Genomic DNA, 23,251 nt, shown 5'->3' on the forward strand with positions numbered 1-23,251 from the left:
TGTGTGTGTGTGTGTGTGTGTGTGTGTGTGTGTGTGCATTCATGGAGTGTGTGTGTAATAGAGTGATGGATGATCTCCTCTCCAACAGCAGAGGAGAGGAAGGATCACTCATTCTCAGTGTCTCTCTGCTGCTCTCTCTCTATTTAATTCCTGATCTCTCTCTCTCTCTCTCTCTCTCTCTCTGTATGAGTGTCTCTCGCTCGCCCCCCCTCCCTCCTCTCTCCACATCTCTGTCGCTGTGGAGAGCCAAAGAGAGAAGACGTTTGTTCTTGGAGATGCTCGAGGAAAACAAGAAAATAGCTGCTTCTGCTGGATGTTAAAATGCAGCACTGCATGCCTTAAATAAAACACACACACACACACACACTCCGCGGCGCTGCAACCATGCCAGGAATACCTGCCGTCCATCTGCTGTTGCGCGGTGCACGGGATGTGATGGATGCAGCTCCTACTTTCTGTTGGTGAGTGTTTGATTGCTGTGTGTGGTTTTTCGGGAATGTGTCCGTGTACTCGTGTGATTGTGTGTATGTGTGTGTGCGTTGTCAGGACTGCGGTAGTCCTTGAGCGCTGTGGCGACTCAGCCTGCGGTTCTGACAGCTGAGGGGAATAGGAAAACAGGGCTGGGGGATTTTTTTCTCTCTCGTTCCGGAGGGGTGCGAGGATGCCCTGTCACTTTAGTCGCTATTCGCGTTTCGTCACTTTGGTGTCTTGCAGTGGAGCGTGAGGGGACACGGTGTTGTCAGTGTCACTCCACAGGTTCATCCCTGAAGTCAGAGAAAGGCAGAGTGTGCAACAAGCCCGGATAAAGGGAAGGGCGGGTGCGGGGGAGCTTTGTGTCTTTTCAAAGTGACGAGAAGCAGGAAAGACTCGTGATAACACGCGAAAGCTACAACCGTCCCCTCAGGAAACCGAGCCGCCGGGACACTTCCCAATGAGGCGAAAGCGTCCCGGGCTTCGTCGGCTCTCGTCAGAGCCGCCGTGGACTGGCGGCCGATGCCAGCGTGCGGTGTGGCGACGTGAGTCAGGAGAGAAAGAGGGGTCACAGGATTGGCTGTGGGGTGATCTCCACCACCGCCTGCCTAATTTGCCAGAACCTCAGCCCCTCTCTGCCTCCCTCCTTCCTCCGTCCTCACTCCCGCTGTATTTAAGCCTCCTTCATAATAAGCAGCAGTGCACGGAGGCGTCTTTAAGTGCTCAGACTGAAATCAGCACTTCTCCCCCCTGCCCGGCTAAACAGGGGTCAAGTACGCCGAAGCTCAGTTTCCTCACGTCAACATGCAGCAGCGTCAGGCTCGGAGCGCCTCGGAGCGTCGGCCGTGGACACTTTAAAGACGCAGCCCTCTCCGGAGCTCCAAGACTGATACGTCAACGTTCATCCTCAATTTTCATGGCGTGATTTCTCAGAGGGTTCGCAGCACATTTGGACTGATTAGACTGCATGAGCAAAATAGCCTATTATTTTGATTTAATTGACAATAACAGCGCTAAGTCACTTTGGAATAATCCTCCTAATTAAATAATGACAGCAGGTCTTTTAAACCGGAGACTCCGTCCCTGTGTGAGGAGGAGGACAAACACAAGCACGTTTGGACCCATTTATCACAATCACATGTTTTAAGGGAGCCACGCAGCTCAGAGTTAATTATTCTGTGGGGACTTATTGCACTCATATCATTACGGGAATCCCCAGCTTCACAGCACAAACTACATGTTGTCTTCTCTCTTTTCCTGATGGGATAAAGTCCCATCCTCTCATTCTCTGAAAGCACCGACAGTTAATCTGGATTTTAGGCATTAACATTCAGTTTGTCCATCAAACATGCAAACTGATCACAGACTCATTAGGAATCATAATTATTACTTTAAATACGCTTAAGTCTAACCAGTAACAAAAGGATAATTACGAAGTGCTGAACTCTATATCCATGTGTTTAAACGACATCTCACAGAAACACTAAAAAACCTTCCAGTAAACCGGGTCACAATAATGATAAACATCATCTAAGCTTTCACGTATCCAGAGCTGCAGCTTAAATCGAGCTCCATCTAGTGGACGGCGTGCACGTACTTAAAATGCGTATTTAAGACTTCACGTGTGGGAATGAACAGCATGAAACCGTTACACAGCAACTCAGTTTCCTGCAGGTTTAACGACCCATGCAACTCCAGTTGAGCGGTTACACAGCGCACATACGAACACTCATTATCTACATTTGCACCACTTTGCCGATTGGCTTGCTGGAAACGTGCTGTTCTTTGGCTCCAGCTCCGCAGGACCGTGTTCATTCAGAAAAAAGAACAAAAAGAAGTAAAATTTAACTCATTCACTGCCAGCCATTGGCAGTGAATGAGTTAAACCCATTGACTCATTCACTGCAATTGACGGCTATAGACGTCAATGGCAGTGAATGAGTTAAAAGGTGCCAAAAACTGCAGTTCTTCTAACGGCCACCAGAGGCTAAAGCAGTGAATCACATTACTGCACGAGAACGTCACTGTTCTATTATTAGTGTTTTATTCAAATCAATAAATAAAGAGAAAGTCCCACACGGACGTCCAGGAGACCTTCAAGAAGAAGTTTAGATGTTTTGTAGATAACGGGGCTACATATGGTCAAAGCTCGCTGGGGGGCGTGGCTTCTTTGGCTTACAGGTGTACAGCTGCTAGCTGCTAGGGTTCACCTCGGCTAGCTCCTGAACTGGACGCCTTGACCGCGTTTGTGCTGTTGGAGCCTTTTAATGACATCATGTGACCAATAATGTGGCTGCTATGAGGTTACTGTAGCAACAGACCATACAGGAAGGCGGAGCTCCAGTTTTGAGATTCTAGCACTCAGCAGGTATCTGTGCCTGTGTGATACAGTTTGTGGATGCAGCTGTGTAGCCAAGCCAAATGATACCAAATATGGTCACCTCGAGCTCTAAAACGCCAACATGGCCGCGGCTAAAACTGCGACAGTGAGACGTCTAAAACCCGTGGGGGACATCCCGGTTCTCAGGTCTCTGGTGATTCTCAAAGTGGAGTCTGCTGCCCACTAGAGCTCCCTCATGTTACTACATGTGTTTGGGGTCGATAAATCAAATATTTTCTGCTGTTTCATAATATAATTAATATTTATAAAAACATATGTAGGCTCAAAAAAAGTCACAACTAATACAATAAAGCCCCCGAACTGAAATTAAAGCTTCCTGCTGGTGTCAAAAGGAAAGCTGTTAACGAGAAAATCAACATAAATCACAGAGAAGAAAACACTTCATCTTAGTTTGGTGTGTTAATCAGAGCTGTGATTAAAGGTCTGAGTGGGCCACGGCTGCTCGGCGTAATTCTACACTCAGCTGCTTCTTTTGTTTTTGGCAGAATTAAATTCAGCTGGAAGAAAAAGTTGAAAGTTAAGCTGCTGCTTGTTTTCTTCTATGCATTTCTTTGCATTTCAACGTGTCTGGCAGATATTAGCATCTTTCTCAGGTGTAGGAGAGTAGCGTTTGCTGCAGCTCTGCCTAAAACTTTGTATGAGATTCATCATTTTTTGGAAACTCCATTTCTCAGATCGATGCTTGAGGGGAACTTTTCCCGAAAAACAAATGCAGTCTGTAACAAATGGTGATAGAAACTCATTTGTCACATGAATCACGATGTATTCTTGGCCCTCTCTCATTGTGGCCGTGTTCATAAATGGATTTGGGCCTCTTATACTATCTATACTAAACCACTTGTGCAGTACGCAGCGCCGCCAGGAAAATCAACATGTCTGAATCGGTTAATACATCAGGATATTGCTGCGGAATAAAACTTGCCCAACACAAATCAGCGCTAATCATGTTTGCTTGATTCTTCTCCCCATGCTGGAAATCGGGCTCATTGTTTGGAGGTTGTTTCAAAAATGAAGCGCTGAGCTGAACAGAAACGGAGACACCGTGGTGCTGAGAGCGGACAATAAAGCGGGGTTTCCTCGTACGCGTTCACGCCGAGAGACAAAACACAACGAGGGGGAGATGTTTCCGACGGACGTAATCTCCTCTGCCGAGCGTCCCGTCGACGACGAGATGCCAAAAAATTACTTTAGAGTCGTTTTGTCTTTACTGGTGATATTCCAGAATTCTCCTCAGGGAAACAAAGCAGCATCACTGTGGCTTCCAGGCCCATCGTTGTCAAAGACTCACTCCAGCATCAAACGTGAAGTAAGCTGCTGCTGAAGCTGGAGCCCGTTCACATCTGCTGCTTCTGCGCTTCAAAGTCGAGGCCAGAGCAGGTGAGGAGGTCAAGGCGGTGGACGGGGTGTAGCTTCCTTTAATAATCAGCACTCAGAGCATCTCAGGTAGATGAAGATGACCCGCGACCTTCAGCTACCTGACACGTTAAAGCATGCACACATCATTTCCTGGCTTCATTATTACTTCATAGCTCACTAATGACCAAGATGAGCACATATGCTGTTACAGAATGAGTATTTCTGATTTCTGCACATGTAGACACGCCAGTCTTTATGCATCAGCTGGGGAAGTTTCATGGTGATGTTAGTTGATGGATTTTCACCACTAACATGTGTTTTGCAATAAAAATGTCTGTAATTTACAACCATAACGTTAGAGGCCACAAATCTCCACTTCAGCACCGCTGACACCCACCAAACTTTTCACTTTTATTCCGGGCTCGAGGGAATCATAAATCACACAGATCTGCGGAGCGTTTCACTCCTGAAACACGGGAAAATTGCCCGACGTCTGCTTGAGAACATTTTCTGATTTATTAAATAATAAAAAGGATCAGCGTGTAAAATGTTTGACGGAAACGTGTCACCATAACCGAAACTAATTTTTCCCACGTGGGGAGGTGAACGATAAGGTCCACGTGATTTCCTCCTGTCGGCATTCTGGAGGTTTAAACGTTTGTTCCTACATCGCTCCGAGCCTGACTCAGACAGACGCATGGAGGAAATGGACTTCATGGATTTCATGAAATGATCAAAATACCCAGAAGCCCCTCTGTAAAAACCTTTGACTCCAAATCAAAAGGAATTTTGAACCCGGCTTTATCCATCGTCCAGATTTCTGAGCTGGAAAAGTTCAACGTGTCACATGAATAGAGAAAACCATAGTTTCCAGTTTTATTCCTGGTTGTGTTCTGGAGGTTTGGACTGAGAGGTTTGCTCATCTATCATTCATCTAGCACCGCCTGATTTATTGACTGATTTTATTCCTACTGAAAAAATGATATGAATCCAAACAATTCCAGTGGGAAAGATCACTCCCACGTGAAGACAGTCACCAGTATTCCCGGGACTGGACATCCCAGCAAATGTACCCCAAACCCAGGAGCGTGCACAAGCCTCGGTCAGCGTGGCAGAGGTTAAAGTTCACGGCAGGGCGATTAGAACAGGTTCTGCTGTGACAGCGTTTGCGAGCAGAATCAACAGTTTCACGCCGCTCGCCAACATTCTGCTTTAGTATTTGCTCGATCTTCCCGGGGCATCTGCAGCCCACGGCCCTGCCCACCATCCGCCAGCATCGAGCCACACATGAAACAGTCTGAAATGTAGTGCAGCACCATCAGCTTTGTATCTAGCGACCTGTCAGAGTCGATATAAGAACCCATCTGCTGCTGCCTCCTCCGCACTGAACACACAGGAGATGGTTAGCTTTACACATGTACCGTCGTCAGCTGACAAACAGAGGTCAGGCTGTTAACCCGCCTGTGTTTACGTGCTCCACATGCATGTGACTGTGAGGGTAATTAACAGCAAGACTGGCTGCTGATTAAAGAGAGAAGTGCGACTCGTGGGAGTGGAGGCTAAGTGAGAATTCTAATGTTGGTGATGCTAACAAGGAGCGTGTGCAGAAGGAGGGACGAGCCTCGCTTGGGATGGGTTTAATCGTAAATCAATGGCAAACGGAGGGAGGAGAGAAAGAAGGGAGGGAACGGGGGATTTAATGCGGGAATTCGGATCTTATCTGGATGTTTTGGCGACGTCGTCTTCCCCGTCTTGTGCCAATAACACCCACAGAAATCAATTAAAGTAAAAAGAGGAAATACAGGAAACCGGTACACACTGTTCTGCTCGTGTCTCGCTGTCTGCTGCTAACCCGAGCTGCTGATAATGAGTCGGGTCGATCGGAGCGAAGCTGCATGCTGATCGAAAACGAGTCTTCTGATCCAAACGACGAAGTTTCATTCAGTTTCATTCAGTTTCATTCAGTTTTCAGTCTTTTACAGAATCCTCTTACAGGACCGATCAAGTGTTCAGGATAGCAGAGAGTGCTACTGCACATTTCCTACGACAAAAAGGTTTTATGCAACTAAGAATTTCCTGTATTTGAACATACACGTGCACAAGAACAGGCACAGGGGAGTTTCAATCTTCTAGGAAAATAAGACAACCCAGAGAAGAGGCAATTTTCCATCATTTCTGTACAGATTTGAGGACTTTTATAAATCTTTAGAAGAGAAAAACAAGTGTGGGAGTATTAATACGGCTGCAGCCGGAGCTAAAGGACAGTGCACTAACACTAACATGTCTGTAAAAACACAGTCCAAGGATTCAACTGAAGGAATTTTCAGTGTGAATTTATTTCACCGTATTTTTTAACTGGGCAACAAATGTTACCATTTCTGTTTATGGAAATGACAAAAAGCATAATTAAAATGGATCATGTAGTGACATTTAGTTTTGTTTCTCTAATCGAGTCGCTCTTGTTCCCACGTAAGAAACTACACTTTGGGAATCATATTGCTGTGCGGCAGGTGGCGTTTGGACTCCGGAGATGGGGAGTGAACTCCAAACTCAGCTTTACTTCCGGGAAAAAAAACAAAACACACGGGGAGACAATTAACCCAATCAGTCAGAGCGAGAAGTTAAAGTAGAGACTACACACAGGAAGCAGCCGCTGTGAGGATAAACCAAATAAACTCAGAAACATGACAATAATTAACAGAAAGGCTCTAAATGATCCCCAAACCCAAAAAACCCAACAAGTCCAGAACTCTGACAGTCTGCTGCTTTTTGAGGTCGTTTCTCTGTCACTGTTAGGACCATCCTTAATTTGATATAAATCAATGTGAATTGCACAGGATTACCACAGCGCTGACTCATGTCAGGTAAAGAAAAAAAGATGAAGCGACGCCGCTGTATGTGTCACATTACCCTAATAACGGTCTCGGGTTTGAATGACCCGTGCATGAAGGCAGCAGAATACAGGCACTCAGACTTTGTTTTAAGACATCCACGAAGCTCAAGAGACTAAATGTGTGCAGAAGTACACACTCCAGCTTTTTATGCAGTTGTTTTAAGGATCTCAGAGCTTCTCTTGCTAAAGTTTTTATTTTTATTGCATTAGTAGAGCACCTTTATTGGCTTCACCATTGGTCACTCACTGCTGGATGGAGTTTCCTTCTTTCCTTCTTTCTTTCTTCAAAGCACAGATCACAAAGCAGGGGCTGATGTCATGACGTCCTTCCAGTAACTTTTCTGTCCTAGACGCTGGAAATTCATAAATTTGCACCGGACTGTCCTGTATCGCTGGAGTTGTGACAATACCTTCCTCTTCAGGACTTTTGATGAGGACATTATTATTATCTTTGTATATAAAAGATGGCTCTCACACGCTTTCAGGCCTTAATGGCAGCATTTGCCTCTCTGTGGCTGTAAACAGGATTATTTCTGCTGGACATCAGAGTTTATGGGGACTGTCACTGTTGGAGCCTCTAGTGGACAGTAGAGGTACTGCATGTTCTGGCACTTAAAGGCTTCTTTTTTTGTTTGCTGTTTGTTAGATTTGAGAAAAGATGATGGTTTTAGGTTAAAAACATGTTGATAATACCAGCAAACCCTATCAGAGTGTATAAGGTAGTACTGGAGACAAGCAAGCCAAGAGCAGTGCTGCTACCGTTAGCATTATTTTCATCTGGCTGATTAACAGCACTTAAAATGTCTCAAGGAACAAGACAATAATAATATACAATGCCTTAAAAAACAACCTTGGTCTAATGAACCCTAACCACATAGAACAGCTCCACACCTCCCAGCTACACCAGTTAATCCATCACTTAACAGATGGGCCCGAATATGACCGGCCACTTCCTGTCAACATCATTTAATGTCTGAAATTGCTGAACCAGAGGAGACCAAACAGAGATTTCTTTGCAGAGGGAAGATCAAGAAAAACAGAGCTATCCCAGAACAAACAGCACAGATGGAAGATCCAACACAGCAACCTGAGTCTGTGTGCGCCCGTGTATACAGTGTGTGCTGCTTTTATATACGTCCAGATTGCAGCCGGCCTCACCACCACATAGAGACGTAACTACGCAGTAGGATCAGCAGCTTTTTAAATAGACGTTCTATTATTAACGATCTTAAGGTTTATTAGAACAGGAGCCGCTCGGCAGAAAGCACAGGAAAAACATCCCTGTACTACACGAAGCACGGAGTGTTTTATTTCCCAGAAACAAAATCCGTCTTCAAAGGTGAACTCGGGTGCCACGAGAAACAGCTTTTCCTGCTGTAATCATTCGTCACGTGTCTCTGGACAGCTCGGCTCTCAAAGATGCTTTTATTGAAAGTCGAGTCCTTTCTTTGAGTGATTCACAGTGCAAAAAGAGTAGGGTGAGGAAAGGACGATTAGCCAATCACCTGCCTGGGATGACAATGGGGTGGCTCTCAGGCGAGGTGAGTGCTGTGACGGTGGAGACATGGATGTACTTTTCCAGCATGTTCAGGTGCTACCTCTTTAGCTCTGAGGATTTGAAACCCCTGGTTTTGTTTTCGGGTACAAATCGTCTAAAGGAGGAAAATGCCAACAGCATAGTCATGGTCATGGTCATGGTGTGCATTGGCAGAACGTTCCAGAGACCTCGGCTGGAAACAGTCCTGGAGGTTCTCCTTGGTTAGCATTTCCACATCGTTTCTGCTGCTGTGATCAAATCTACCACAACCGACTATGGACTAAGCAGAAGTCCTGAAAGATCCATAAAGACTCATCCAGGATCAACTGTCCTCAAAATTGATGAGTGTTTCCCTCCCTGAAATTCTCGCTGCACTCTGTACATCTTGAAGTTTCTCAGGAAACTTTACGAACTTGTCGTCTTTAGTTTTTTGCCTCTAAATGCAGCAGGTTCATCCCCGGCTCGTTGGCTTTGGTGTCAGGCAGTGAAAGGAGGGGTGACGGCTTGAACCCCACAGAGCTCCCTGAGTGTGTTTGTGAGTCGTCCTTTAGTCTTAGTCCTAATCGTCGAGCTAACATGTCAGGTCTCATACAACTGTTCATCAAATGTGCAGAATCTCCACCAGCGTAAATTTCTCCACTCTAACGCAACAAAAAATGAGAAGGCTCCACCTTCTGTCCCTTTGCAGCGTTGCAGTCATTGTATCTCTAAATCAAACTCATCGTATTTGGCCCAGAAATGCTGGAATACTGCTGGTGAGTCTGGAGGTGTGGAAGACCAGAGGCGCCCACCAGAGGGCAGTGGCTCAAACAGTTGGTGGGCAGGGTGTGAGGGGTCACCTGTCATGGCCCTGGTTTACCTGAGACAGGAGGATGTGGTGATGGCCTCCAGGGGGCACAGCCAGTGTTTTGGGTGGTGTTAATGACCCTCTGTGCAGCCTTCCTGCTCTCAGTCGTGGCCCCTGAGTACAAACATCAGGCAGAGGAGAGCACGCTCTCCACTGAGGAGCTGTAGAAGGCCAGCAGCAGGTCCTGGTCCAGGTTACTCTTCCTCAGGAGACGGAGGAAGTGCAGCAGCTGCTGGGCCTTCGTTACCGGGGTGATGGTGTTGTGACATCAGCACTTGTTACTTTGTCTGATTTGAAAAATGGCTGACTCGACGAGGACCGGGTCTGCGACCACGCGCACTGAGCCGCCGTCTCCAAAGCCACATTGGTGCATGGAGACGGCGTTAAAGTGGCAATGAGACGCAGTCTGCTATCAATTTATGAAGTGGGTATAACATGAAATCTGTTTGTGATAATACGACGATTAACTGTGATAAATCAGCAGAAATCATAAATCTGTCACCGTCTGCTTACACCGAGGCCGAGGTCTGCTGCATGAGATGTCCTTGAAAGGAAAAAGCAGATGAGCTTATTTCACGGGGTTTTCTTACACTGCAGTAGTTTTCTCCCTCCCATGGGGAGGTCAGAGGTCAGCAAACACAGAGCCGGTGGGTGTTCAGCATTTTGCTTAAAGGCATTTGTGTTAGCCCAGGGTCTGAAGGACAGACGCCTGCAGAGTGGAGACAAAGCAGCTGACTGAAAACACAGCAGCTAATAAAGATGAGAGAGAATCTGACGGTGATTATCTGTCTGCAGGGAGGAGAGTTATTTATGTGCAATCTATAGAAAAGAAAGGCCGGGTGCATCGGTGCCGTGAATAAAAGTGTTAATTAGAAACTTGAAAGCAAACAGTTTATTCTGCAAACACAGACTCATTTATATGATTGTGCACCTCGTGTTTTGGACACTTTCACAGCAACATTTATTCGAAGAACGAGTCAGCGCTTGTTTATTTGTCCTATTTATTCTCACTGCTCGCTCCACTCTGTTCACATTTGTCATGTTTATGTTCAGATGTCCACGCTTCACGTTCTCATCAGCGAGGCGGCCATCGTGACCGTTTTTTTAAATTCAGCCTGGCCTCTTCACCTTGCTCTGTGCTGCTGCAGTGCAAAAGTAACGGCTCCCTAAACCTAAAAACTGGATGTGCCGCTGTTGGCAGCAACATCTGCAATCAGGCATTTGTGAAAACCGATGCTGTGACGCAGCTGCAGCTCCATGCATCGTTCACATGTCTGTTTCACTGTGAGGAAGTGTCTGCAGATCCTGAGCAGTAAGAATTTACTGTTGCAGCAGTAACAGAAATCTAATATCCCAAAATATCTGCATGGCAACAACAGCATAGCCTGTTAGCTAACATTAGATGATGACGAGCTCCTTTTCTGTCTGTTTCCGGCCAAGTCCAAAAACGCAGCCTTGTCTGTGCATGTGGTCCACACGTACACGCCGTTCTTGTTTACGTGAGATCAACAAAGGCGGATAGAGGCTATCTGCAGGTTTTACACACTTCCATGTAGACACGCAGTTACTGTCGCTCCACTTAGAAAGACTGATTCTACGCGCCATCTTTGTTTACTCTTTCCCTCCCAGGCTCCTAGGCTTCTGATTGGCCAATTTCTACACGGTTAGAATCATATCGCCACCTGTTGCTTTGGCATGTTCTTCTTATTTTTGGACTTTCCTAGAGTAGCTTTGCACGAGTTACATTTCTAAAAATGTATTTTTCATCTTGTACTGGGCTTTGATGCGGTTCATCCACCACCTTAAATACTTTTTCAGACGTTTGATTTTCTGCCGTTGGTTTATGCTACACAGAGGAAAAAGAGTGGCTGGAGGCTGCAACACAACCGTGTGCAATGAACCTCTTTAAAGTAGACATTATGGCTTTAATGCTTCAGCGACTGGGTCCAGGAACACAGGAACAGGTGGTAAGCTGCTATCTTCTGACTGATTGCAACATTTAAGCTAAACTGTCAGCAATCGGTGGCAGACTGTTTGGAGACAGGTTGCCTCTCAGCAGGCGACCTTGCGCATTCGTCTTGCCAGGAAGTTGCACGTCAACCTCTGGGTGAGCAGTTTGTCACCATCACCACTACGATCAGGTTCCACCAGCAGAAACAAATTCAGTGTAATCAGCGGGCTGTCAGTTTGTTTTTTGCTTTCACATCTATCTCCAAAGATGTAATTAAGACATTTCCAGGAGCAGCAGCTCAGAGGAGGGTGTTAGCAGCGAGCTGCGGATAGCCGTGTGTATCAGCGAGTCCTGAATAAAACATGGGGAACTGGGACCACTTTATGAAACGTCTGCCACATTAGGACGGAGGAGCCCTAAGAGCTGTGGCCCCTGGCTTCTCCCCCCGCTGTATAAGAAATGCATAAATATTTCACATTCGAGCTGCTTTAATCCATTCGCCAAATGTCAATACTCAGCACTTTAAAAAAGTGGCCAGGCCTGCAGTCCCACCGGGTTAAACAGAGCAGCTCCCACGTCTGTATGCAGGTCGTATAATGCATTACTAAATACTTTTATCAACAGTGGGAGGGTCTTTCTCCCTAAGTGCTGCCCTGGCAAAGAGTGAGCCGGAATAGGTCCTGCAGCCGGATCGCGCCGTGCGCTCAGCAGCAATCGCTTCTATTCCCGGCAAAGAAAAGTAATGCGGAGAGTACAATCTCTAATTTCTGAGGTCGTAACATTTCTGTGCAGCGGGCAGTGATCCTGCACGTCAGCTAAACATGTTGAAGAAACTGCGAAAGGCCCGTCGCAGCAGAAAACTCCTCTTTAATGAAAGATTCAACCCGGGACGAGAAACATTAGTCGTGCCATTAACTGTGTAGAGCTACAGGTGACTGAATTCATCAATACAGCAGTTACACTCGTCCACAAAAAGATTCTTTATTCCAGAATTCAAAGGAAGAATTTCCTTTATTTACCAAAGACGTCGAATATTAAAAACAAGCATCTCACAAAGGTTTGGTGAACCTCTGAGTTTATATGCACGTATGATTAGTGACAACAATATCAAACTATTATGAAACTGACCTAAATAACAATCGTGACCCCGGACATGGTTTCTCTTTCCAGTATAAATCCACCTCCCAGTTATTCCTGCACTGGCAGCACTTGGTGGGGTGGTTCAGACCAAGGTTACTGTGGTTAACAAATGATTTGGGGAATTTGGAAAACTAAAATAAAACAGAAATGCAGAGGAAATATTGTTAATTTAGTAGCAGTCTTAGCTCATGAGACAGATGGTTTTATTGAGACTGTGAGTCACTAAAAGTTCGATTCATTTCCCTAAATTTACCTGGTGGAAATTACAAATAAAATCAGCATCAAAATGCAGATTTTAGTGATGTTTTCATTTATTAATATACCAAAACTACGCAAACCTGCCCTGTGTGAGAAAGTCAGGGCCCTGAAAACACTGAAAAACATATTTTTATTTGCTCTGGGCATTTTTGTCTGATATGATAAGTGCGACAACTATGCAAAAAAGAAGAAAGTAGGAAGGGGTCAAATACTTTGTACAGCATTTATACTGTATATGTACTGTGTATGTATATGTACTGTGTATATACAGTGATCCAGTGGTGATGGTGAAGCTTCAGACTGTTATAAACACTCAGGTTCAATCACTCTGTACTGGGCGTCTCTACGATTATCACCGTGTGCCAAAACTAAACTGAACTGAACGCCGGCTGTGGAGAAAAAATAGATTTGAAAGAATAAAACTGTGAAATTCTACTGTGAGCTTAAACAAATCAACGTGAAGCAAACAAACAATATCCTGTTTTAGTCTTTGTCCATACTTTAAATCTGAACACTGAAAACGTCTCTGGAGGCTCTGGGCTCTGCTTCAGATGGTTACTGAGACAACCAATCAAGCTGGCTTCAAAGGGGGCGGGGCTGAAACAATAAACCCACAGATCAAGAAGGATTACTTTAAACAGCGATTGGTGCAAGTGTGTAAGTGAGCAGGCCTTCACAATTTAACAGCAGTGAAATTAGTGACGCCTTAAACACGTGACTGCATAAAGAGTGGACATCAAGCAAACATCGCCACACCGTCCCTGGTGGACAGTGAATCTCCATCACTTCCTCTTTCAATAAAAACTAAAACAATCACGGCGTTTAAACTGTCACATGATGAAAAGCGGCACCACTCTGATCTCCATTTGATGTAACTGTGTTTGTGCAGGAAGGGGAAATGAAAGAAGCCCCTGCGGGCTTTTAGAGTTAAGTAATAAGAGGGAAATGAGTGTGCGAGCACTGCCGAGGTAAACAGGAGAAATTAAATCAGCGTACGGCGGCGTCTCCCGAGAGCGCGCTCTCCAGCCGAAAGAGAAAACATCCACATTAAACCGTCCGTTTAACATTCCTACCACGCTCGCTTCATTAGCAGAGAGCTCGGTTCTGTCGTTACCTAAATACTATACACGGCGCTGTTGTTTCCGTGTCTGTGAAGAGGCATTTACATAATCCTGTAAGGTTAGATACAGCACAGCAGCTCGCTGTCTGGGCGATGGACGCCCGCGAGCGCTTTAATGAGCGGAGACGAGCGAGGAATGATCGCAGTTTGAAGTGAGCCTCGTAAGACGGTCCAAATATAAGTGTCCAATACAGCCGAATTACACGTTGAATGAACGTGCTTGATCGGCACATTCGTTCCAACGTTGTCAGCTCAGCCGAGCGAGCTGCTGCACACAGACGGATGCAGGCAGAGAAGCTCCACCCTGATGGCTGCACGGGAACACTTCCCTGCTTCACCTGTCAGTAACATTCAGGATTATTAAAGTCATGATTTGAATTTTCAGATTAGTTTTCATTCATGTTTTACAACATAAACAGTCACTCTGCACCAGTGCCTTCTCCTGCTGAACTGAAGTGGGAGCTTTGAGTTTAAGTTAACTTTTGTTTTCATACAAAGTAACTTCGATACGATTATGTCAGCGTTTGGCCCCGACGCCTCTACGTCACCGGCTCCCAGTGCAGGCCCCGTGTGGGCTGTGAAGGCACTGCAAGTGGTCGTTTATGACTTTAAAAAATAACATTACCGTAAAATATGTACCTATTTATTTGACCTGCTTTACAGCTGGTCTTTTGGTTGCCTCCCACTAGGCTTTGCAATTTTGGAAAACATTCAATCCTCAAGACACTATATAGTGAAATGTGGTGAGAAAATCCCAACAATCAATCCAAGCCAGCGACCCCCAGTGAGCAAGCACTTTGGCGACAGTGGAACAGAAAATCTCTCTTTTAACAGGATGAAACCTCGGGCAGCACCAGGCTCAGGGAGGGGCGGGGCCATCTGACAGGATGTAGATGGAAACTTTTTGACCACGTCTCTGTTTTTGCAGCTTTTTGGATTTGGGAATTTAAACAAACAATAATAAAAAACAAACAAACAATAGTTTTAATAAAAACGGGTGTATGTTAACATCAGCCCCAGACATGCAGAAGTAACAGAATTTAGTGTTTAGTTTAGAAACTTGATTTTTAGGAGACATCAAAGCCATCGTGCAGAACAGTACTTAAGGTTTCTAAAAGAGCACACGATAAAGAAGGAACGAGAATAAGTGACAGAGCAACGTTCAGTTCTGCAAACCTGAACGCACAGAGCGCCACAAACAAGCTAATATATGCATGAAGTGCCATAGCTCGTCCTCATCAGCAGCCGGCTGCTCGAGCTCACGCTGACAGCTTCATCTACTGTCGTACACTCGACTGTGGCTTCTGCACTCAAGGTCACAAATTAATCAAAGCATCAATACGTGCAGTCGACATAGGCAAAGCTCGCTGCAGACCTGTCACCTGTACCGACAACGTTGATTCAGCGTCTCGTGAATTAGGCAGAAAGCGGCGCAGGCAAGCTTGCACGACAGATAGTTGTGGTGGGTCTACAACACCTCGAGGTTGTGCGCATCAGCTGCGGCTGCCTGTGTTTTTGTGTGTGGGTGATTTGATAAGTGTGCGCAGCTGCATTGTTCACAGCAGAGGAGCGGTTCAGGGGGCGGCGAGAATCTGTTAATTACAACACAGGGGAGAGAAGCGAGGACTTGTTTTGCCTCTTGAATTAACATTTTTAAGCATCATCTCAGAGCTCCATGTTTGACAGAAAATTAAAAACTTCATCCTGTCTGCCTTTCACCCTTCAGCTGTGGAAATGTGCTCATTCAAACTTATCCAAAAATATACATAATAACAGCGGTCGGGTCACCTCACTGAAAGTTGGGGTTTGTCTAATAGCCACCCACGTTACTGCATCTTAACAGAGAAACTGTGATGTAACTCTGAAGTAGTAATCCCAGGCAATGTTTCTCAACATTCCCCAACAGCAGCGTCTTATATCGGTCTCTCTTTCTCTCCCGTCTCCCCAGATGGAAACTGACACCAGTGACAGCGACGGAGGATAATAATGATGGAAGGCAGAGTGATTCGTCCCCAGCCAGAGCCTCAGCACTCCTCCACCGCCCCTCTGCTTCTCAGCGCCGCTCCCTGAAGGACGCATCGACCTTGACACATCACAGCGTGCGAGACAACCTGACACACACCGAGCTGAAAGGTTGCCTCTCATTGCCAAGAGTGGGAAGACAACGGGGCCAAAGCTTCGGGGACCAGGCGTCAGCAGAAATCCGCTCTGTCTTGCTGGAGTAACAAATGAGCTTTTATTTGTGAAGTTAACACCGCTAACAGCTGACTCCATAAGGGCCAATTACTGGCTGAAGGGAATACGGGGCCAAGATGAAGGAGGCAGCAGTTGTGGCTTGTTTGCTGGCTGAGCTGTGTCTCGCTGCTTTTGTTCTGGCCTCCGAGGGGGCCGCTCGTTGCCCCGCGTTGTGTCGATGCGAGATACGACCCTGGTTCTCTCCCAGCTCTATTTACGCCGAGGCTACCACCGTGGACTGTAATGACTTGGGCCTGTCGGCGCTACCGCAGGGACTCCCCTCAGAAACACAGGTGCTGCTACTGCAGACGAACAACATTGTTAATGTGGAGAAAAGTTTGGATTACTTGGCCAACATCACTGAAATTGACTTGTCCCAGAATAACATTTCCTCGGTGAGCGATGTTCGTCTGGGGTCTCTCCCCCAGCTGCTGTCACTCCACATGGAGGAGAACTGGGTTCAGGAGCTTTCTGACGGCTGCCTCGCTTCCCTCCCAAACCTCCAGGAGTTCTACATCAACCACAACCTGATTTTCTCCATTAGCTACCGGGCTTTTCAGGGCCTGGGCAGGCTGCTGAGGCTCCATCTCAATTCCAATCGACTGACAAGCATCAACAGCGAGTGGTTCAGGCCTCTCCCCAATCTGGAGATATTGATGCTGGGAGAAAATCCCATCCTTCACCTGTCAGACATGAACTTTAAGCCCTTGGAAAACCTCCGAAGCCTTGTGCTCGCCAGGATGAATTTGACTGAAATTCCTGATGACACTCTGGTCGGGCTCGACAATTTGGAGAGCATCTCATTTTTTGACAACCTGCTTAATCGAGTACCCCGAGCAGCTCTGACAAGAGTTCAGAACCTGAAGTTTCTGGATTTGAATAAGAATCCGATTGAGAGAATCCAGAGAGGTGATTTTATGGACATGCTGCACCTCAAAGAGCTCGGCATCAACAGCATGCCTCAGCTGGTCTCCATCGACAGTTTCGCCTTGAACAACCTGCCAGAACTGACAAAAATCGAGGCCACAAACAATCCCAGGCTGTCCTACATCCACCCTCGGGCCTTCCACAAGCTCCCCAGACTGGAGACTCTGATGCTCAACAGCAACTCCCTGAGCGGCCTTCATCGCAGTACCGTGGAGTCACTGCCCAACCTGCGAGAGGTGAGCCTGCACAGCAACCCGATCCGCTGTGACTGTGTCATCCGCTGGGTCAACACGAACAGAACCACCGTTCGCTTCATGGAGCCCGACTCGCTGTTCTGCGTGGAACCTCCAGAGTACCAAGGGCAGCACGTCCGAAAGGTGCACTTCAGGGAGATGACGGAGATCTGCCTTCCCCTGATCTCACCCGGGAGCCTCCCAGATCGAGTTGAGATCAGCAAAGAGAGCTCAGTGTCACTGCATTGTCGGGCGTTTGGAGAACCAGAGCCCGAGATCTACTGGGTGACACCGTCGGGTGTCAGGGTCATACCTGGCAGCATTTCCAATAAGTACTACATGCACCCAGAGGGAACCTTCGACATCTACGATGCCACGGAGCAGGAGGCTGGCTCTTACACCTGCGTCGCCCACAATCTCGTCGGGGCAGACCTAAAGTCTGTGCTCGTTTCAGTGAACGGATACACTGCCCTGCCTTCGAAACAACTTTTACATGTATATATCATGTCTGTCCAGTCCTATTCTGTCATTGTGTCGTGGGAAAGCACAGGCTCTTTGCTTTCACAACTAAACTGGTCCATTTTAGCAGAGGGCCGCCGCCTCTCGATGCCATTTACAGCCAGGCTTCCTGCTGATGTCAAAGAGTATCACATCAAGCAGCTGCAGCCGTCCACTCGCTACCAGGTTTGTGTTGAGGTGGTGTCAGCGCAGCCTGGATACAGCAGGGACTGCGTCAATGTGACCACAAAGGAGACGGCGGTCCCGAGGGAGACGACCCACAAATGGGACGGTGTGGCGATGGCTGCTTGTGCTGCGTGTTTTATCGTGGTCGCTGTGGCTTGCTCTGTCGTCTACACGTCCCTGCACAGCCAGGTGTTTTACAGGAAATTAATGGCCGACCAAGCCGAAGCGCTGCTGATTGCCAGCACTCGTTCCTCGTCTTCTTCTTTCCTTGAGTTTGGTGCGTCTGGGATCAAGGTGACGGCAACTGTAATAGACTTAACGGATGACTCTGTGTAAGACGCGTCCTTGTATGTAACAGCGCTCTGGGATTAAGCGAGGATGCAGAGTGAGGGACACTGGACAGTTTATGAACCCTCCTTCCACGAGCGGACTTCAGCAGCGGATAAATCATACTCCTGCGTAACTGGCTAAAAACTATTTTCTATCTGAAATCGTGTCATTATAGCTTAATCAGGCAGATATCGCGACTATAATCCACACGGCTACTGGTCATTCATGCAGTGCAACCAGACTAAAGCACAGCACAGGAACTCTTCTCGTCTTAAATACCTTGTCGAAGCAGCTTTGACGTCTGCAGAAAGCATTTTCTTTGCCGTGTTACATTAAGCAAAGATAGTTTATAATGGCAGAGAGAAACTTGTTAGCCTAGTGTACAATAAACCTGATTATAATGTAAACAATTTTATGAAGAAATACATTTTTCATTAAACCTGTGTAGTGTCATAACTCCAATCTTTCTCTTGAAATTTAGACCAAAAAAAACAAAGCATGTGTGCGCTGCCACGAAATAATTCAAACACCACTTTGTGTGGATGACGTTTGTGTAGTTTGTGTGTGAGGTCTGCAGGAGACAAACACAATTACAGGGATCGCCCTTCAAGGCAGACACTTTAACGCTGTTAGGGAAATGCAATGCAATCTCAACAGCACGACAAGAGAGATGGTTTGTTTGTGCGTAAGCATGTGTGTGTGCACCTTAATGACTGTGTGTGTAAAGTGCGAGGGCATTGGCAAACTCACTGACTTTGAATTGCATTATATTCTCTTTCATTAAAAATCCAATATGGATTCCCAGAACAAACCTCGGCGCGGTGATGAATCGGCGTCATGCACAAACTGATAGGAGGCATTTATCAGCGGGACTCAGTCATAGATCAACCGAGTTTCAGCGCCTTGGACAGGGCTTTTAGAGCGCGCCCATTTGTCACCGCCACAGGAGCTAAAATATGACCCATTAGAGGCAGGTAGTGAGTAGGTCAGCAAGAACGTGGCGCCCATGCCGGCCCGTTCCCGGCACGACCCTGGAGAGATACCGCCGCCGTCGCAGGAACAGCTCAGCAACTATCGGGCTCGTTTGTAAAGTGCTCAACGCTGACTGCAGAGGAGGGGCGAGATCAGGCACCCTGGATAAAGTAGTTTCAGTCCTAAACAGGACGAAGGGGACGACGGGCAGTGCTCTTTAAACCAGATCTGGGTTTGCACAACAAGTTTAATTTCATGCACACCTGCACAGTTACTCTTTGCGCTGTTCGATGACACTTTTGGTTGCAATAAGCACCCTTTACTACGGTTTGCCTCTGAGGCATTCTCACAAAGTCCACGCGGTGCACCTGCCTCTGGCTCAGCTCCAGCACTCTTCAGAGTGAGCCAAGTTTCTTTCAGAAGTGATGTTTGGGTTTGTAAGTGTTTCCTCAGCGTGCTCGGAAACATGTCAGCACGAAGCATCTTCTTCAGCCTCGCACTGAAGGCCGTTAACAGACAACAGTTTCTGCAGGTTCTTCTCCAACTCGTGGGTCGTGCTGGTGGTTAGTTATGCTTTTCTCCTCCCACTCACACATTATGTCGCTCTCACTACCAGTTACAGCCTTTCATGTGTCACGCTGTAATAATTCCCACCATCTGGCAACTGTCTGCATACAGAACTGGCTTCCTTTTGAGCAAGGTACTGATACTAAATTAAAAATGGATCCACTACTTCCTGCATGCACAGATGAATTCTGCAGCACACCTGGAACCTGCGCACCATTTGGGAAGCACTGCATTATAGCCGCATGCTTCAGCGCAGCATGGGGAAAGGTATTCTGGGTATTTAAAAGAGCAGCTGCAGGAGAAAGGAAGGATTTTAAAAAAGGAGCTGACAGGTCATTTAGAAGCTTTTCGTTTCCTCCCTCACCTGCTGGGTTCAGCTGTGGTTCACTCCTCACTGAGAGGAGCAATATGTCAACATATAATCCTCACAACCAAACCAAATAAAAAAAGGAAGCGTCTCGGTGTTTTTAAACTCTGTCAGAGATAAAAAAGAAATGCCAATACACGCTAAGAAAACGAAAAAGCTCCAAGTGAGTAATAGCTCACTGCTGAGGGTGTGTGCACAATATGTTGTGGCAGATCCAGAGGGAACATCTTGGAACAAGAATAGCTTCGCACACAGCACCCAGCCCAACTGGCAGGTTAAATTTAATCCTCACGTCCCAGTGACACTGAAACCAGGACTCCACACAAACCAGTAGAACGGCAGAAAACCACACTAGCACTGGGAATGCTTTAGCTGACTCTAACATCAATGGACCCGACTTGAGCAGTTTCGTGGTACTTTTCCGTTGATGGGATTTTTGCAGAAATGTCGGCTAACTGGTCACCTTATTGGTGGAAAAGCTGTACTGAAGCCGTTTCAGCAACGCTACTAAACTGAAACTTGATTCAGACCAGTAGAAAAAATGTCACGTGGCCAGCAGAATCTAAACGTTTGGCCAATGAGGAGCAGCCACATGCTCAGTACATGTCACTGCAATCAAATTATTCATTTATCCTCTTTGGAAAGTTGCTCTGAAGTGCGGTAACATTCAAGGATGTCAGGGCATCACAGAAAATGCTTTTTCCTTTGAAATATTTTACATGCTGGCCGGATTCTGATCCTCGCCTAGAGCTTGTGCTGCATTCAGAATAATAAGGTGCATCGTGTGGAAAGTCTAAATGTGCTCAGTGAACTTCAAAAAATCTCCTCACTAGATTATATTAGTTTTGTGTCGAATGGAAATTTTGCCCTCATGGCAAAGCTCAAGTAATGGAGAGAAATGAGAAACATTCAGAATCATCCTCTGGTGATCGCCGGGTTCTTTATTTTACCCCAGTTTATTCTAAGGAAAAGGCTGGCCGAAGGGATAAGGTACTAGATCTTTATCTATAGTAACAGTATATATCACAATAAACAATATACACCATGAACATGAAGTAAAAATTCAACATTTTAATCTATCCAGGGTGGACGCCCCTCGCCCAGCTGGGATCGGCTCCTGATAAGGATGGAAGAGGACGGATGGAGAGATTTTTAAATAAAGACTATTTTTTAAACCGAAGTTTAAAAATCCTGATAATCACCGTGTGAAAGTCTGCGACAGCACTTTTTAGTTCCTATTGCTCATAATTAAAAAAATGTTTACATCGTGGATCCCTGTAGATATTCGAAAATCACAGTTATGCTGAAGCATTCACCTCAGAGATCCTGCAGTTTGGCGAATGAAACAAAGGCGGCGTTGGCGAGGGCGCGACACGAGTCGATGTCGTAGAGTCGATCAGATGTTCAAAGCGAGAGAGAAACGCTGCAAATACAACGAGACCAGGAAAAACAAGCCCGGCCGCCGAGCTTAATGAGCTCTGACTGCACGTTTAGTCCCAGCAGAATCATATCTGCAGCCATTATATACGATTACATTACCAGCGTTTACCCACCCCCCGTTTCATTTTCAGCTAATAATCCATGAAAAACATCTAACGATCTTAGCACAAGTGAGCTAATACCTCATCACAACACTTCCGTTTGTAAAGTGTCCCATTTCTCCGCTCCGTGTTAGCGGGGAAAATAAACTTGGCGAGAGAGCAACACCATTTTTCTCATGAATTATTACCCCATTATAAACATTTGGTATTTAGGCCAGGCCTGCAGCTTTTTGCTTCGGGTACGAATAAAAAAAGCCTTACATTTATCTAGCATCCCTCATGTAGAACCTCCTGGGTTTTAAGTAATTATTCTCCCGCTCATCGGCCCATTAGGCTCGAACAACATCGCTGACTTTGGGTGATCTTGGAGCACGAAGCTTTCTGAGCTTTCATTGCTGCTTCGTGATGGCAGGTTGCAGATGGCGAGAGTGCACTTAACCTCTGCTGATAAACCGAAGCAGATAGCACTCACTTACAAGACAAGGTTATATACAGCAGAGCGGCAGGAACCCATTTGAGTTGATTAATGACTCCACCTCTGACTTGTGTTTTTGTTCTTGGCTCCGTGGGCGCCCTTTTTTAATCTTTTCCAGGAAATACTGACTCAGGACACACAGTTTCACTTTCACACACACAGACTCGGCGCGAGCTGCCGGCAACGGTCAGCCCTGCGGCGATCGTCGGCGAGCTGCTCTAACGCTCTCGGCTCCTGTGTTTGGCTTAATGGCAGAACGACTGGTGACAGTGACCCTTCGTTTGGTTCTCATCTCAGGGCGTAAAACAGTGCAAGTCGGTCAGATATGCACAACACGCACTTTGGCGTTGACAAAGCCGGCACCACTGAAGGTGATGATTAAAAAAATGTATTCTTAATTAAGCAAGGAGCTGCTGCGGCTCAGGTTAACAACATCAAACCTTCACGTTAGTAATTCTTACACCGAGCGTTTAAATGTGATGCCAAAGGGTCCTTTACAAACATCACATACAAGGTTTATATATCAGTAAAACTAATATAAACATGTTTATTATGAGTATTACTCTTGAACTAAAAAAACAAACTTGCATTCATGAAACACTTCATTGGGTACGCCAGCCTGGACCGATGTTCAGCACATCAAAAGGTGCAGTGAACTCGTCGCCATGTTCAAGAATCCTCTCCAGTGTGAGAGGATTCGAGCTTTATGAAGTGTTATTCATCTGGAAGCAGCCAACACAAGATGTTACGCTGTGGCCACAGAGGGACGGACAGCACTCAGGGAGGCTGTGGAGGTTAAACGATGCTCAGTTGGTACTAACAGGCCTAAAGTAGGGATGCAACGATACCAATTTTTTCAAACCGATACGATACCGATACTTGGATCTGAGTACTTGCCGATACAGAGTACAAAAACCGCTACTTCTACCACACACACACACACACA

At 46.3% G+C, this 23,251-nt stretch overlaps 2 protein-coding genes across 4 annotated transcripts in view; one reads left to right on the forward strand and one right to left on the reverse strand.

Moving 5' to 3' along the window:
• The window catches only part of immp2l (inner mitochondrial membrane peptidase subunit 2), a 207,132-nt gene that overhangs the window by 53,883 nt on the left and 129,998 nt on the right, over positions 1–23,251 (reverse strand). The gene's annotated exons all lie outside the window — the stretch shown is intronic.
• LOC102298145 (leucine-rich repeat neuronal protein 3) lies at positions 207–18,826 on the forward strand. Its single transcript, XM_005936389.3, has 2 exons — positions 207–461; positions 15,923–18,826. Exon 2 carries the CDS (start codon positions 16,287–16,289, stop codon positions 18,387–18,389), a length of 2,103 nt encoding a protein of 700 aa, XP_005936451.1. The 5' UTR covers positions 207–461; positions 15,923–16,286; the 3' UTR covers positions 18,390–18,826.

Source organism: Haplochromis burtoni, unplaced genomic scaffold, assembly GCF_018398535.1.
Source record: "Haplochromis burtoni strain Fernald_Lab_line unplaced genomic scaffold, NCSU_Asbu1 Contig_210, whole genome shotgun sequence".
In the NCBI taxonomy this organism is placed as follows: domain Eukaryota; kingdom Metazoa; phylum Chordata; class Actinopteri; order Cichliformes; family Cichlidae; genus Haplochromis; species Haplochromis burtoni.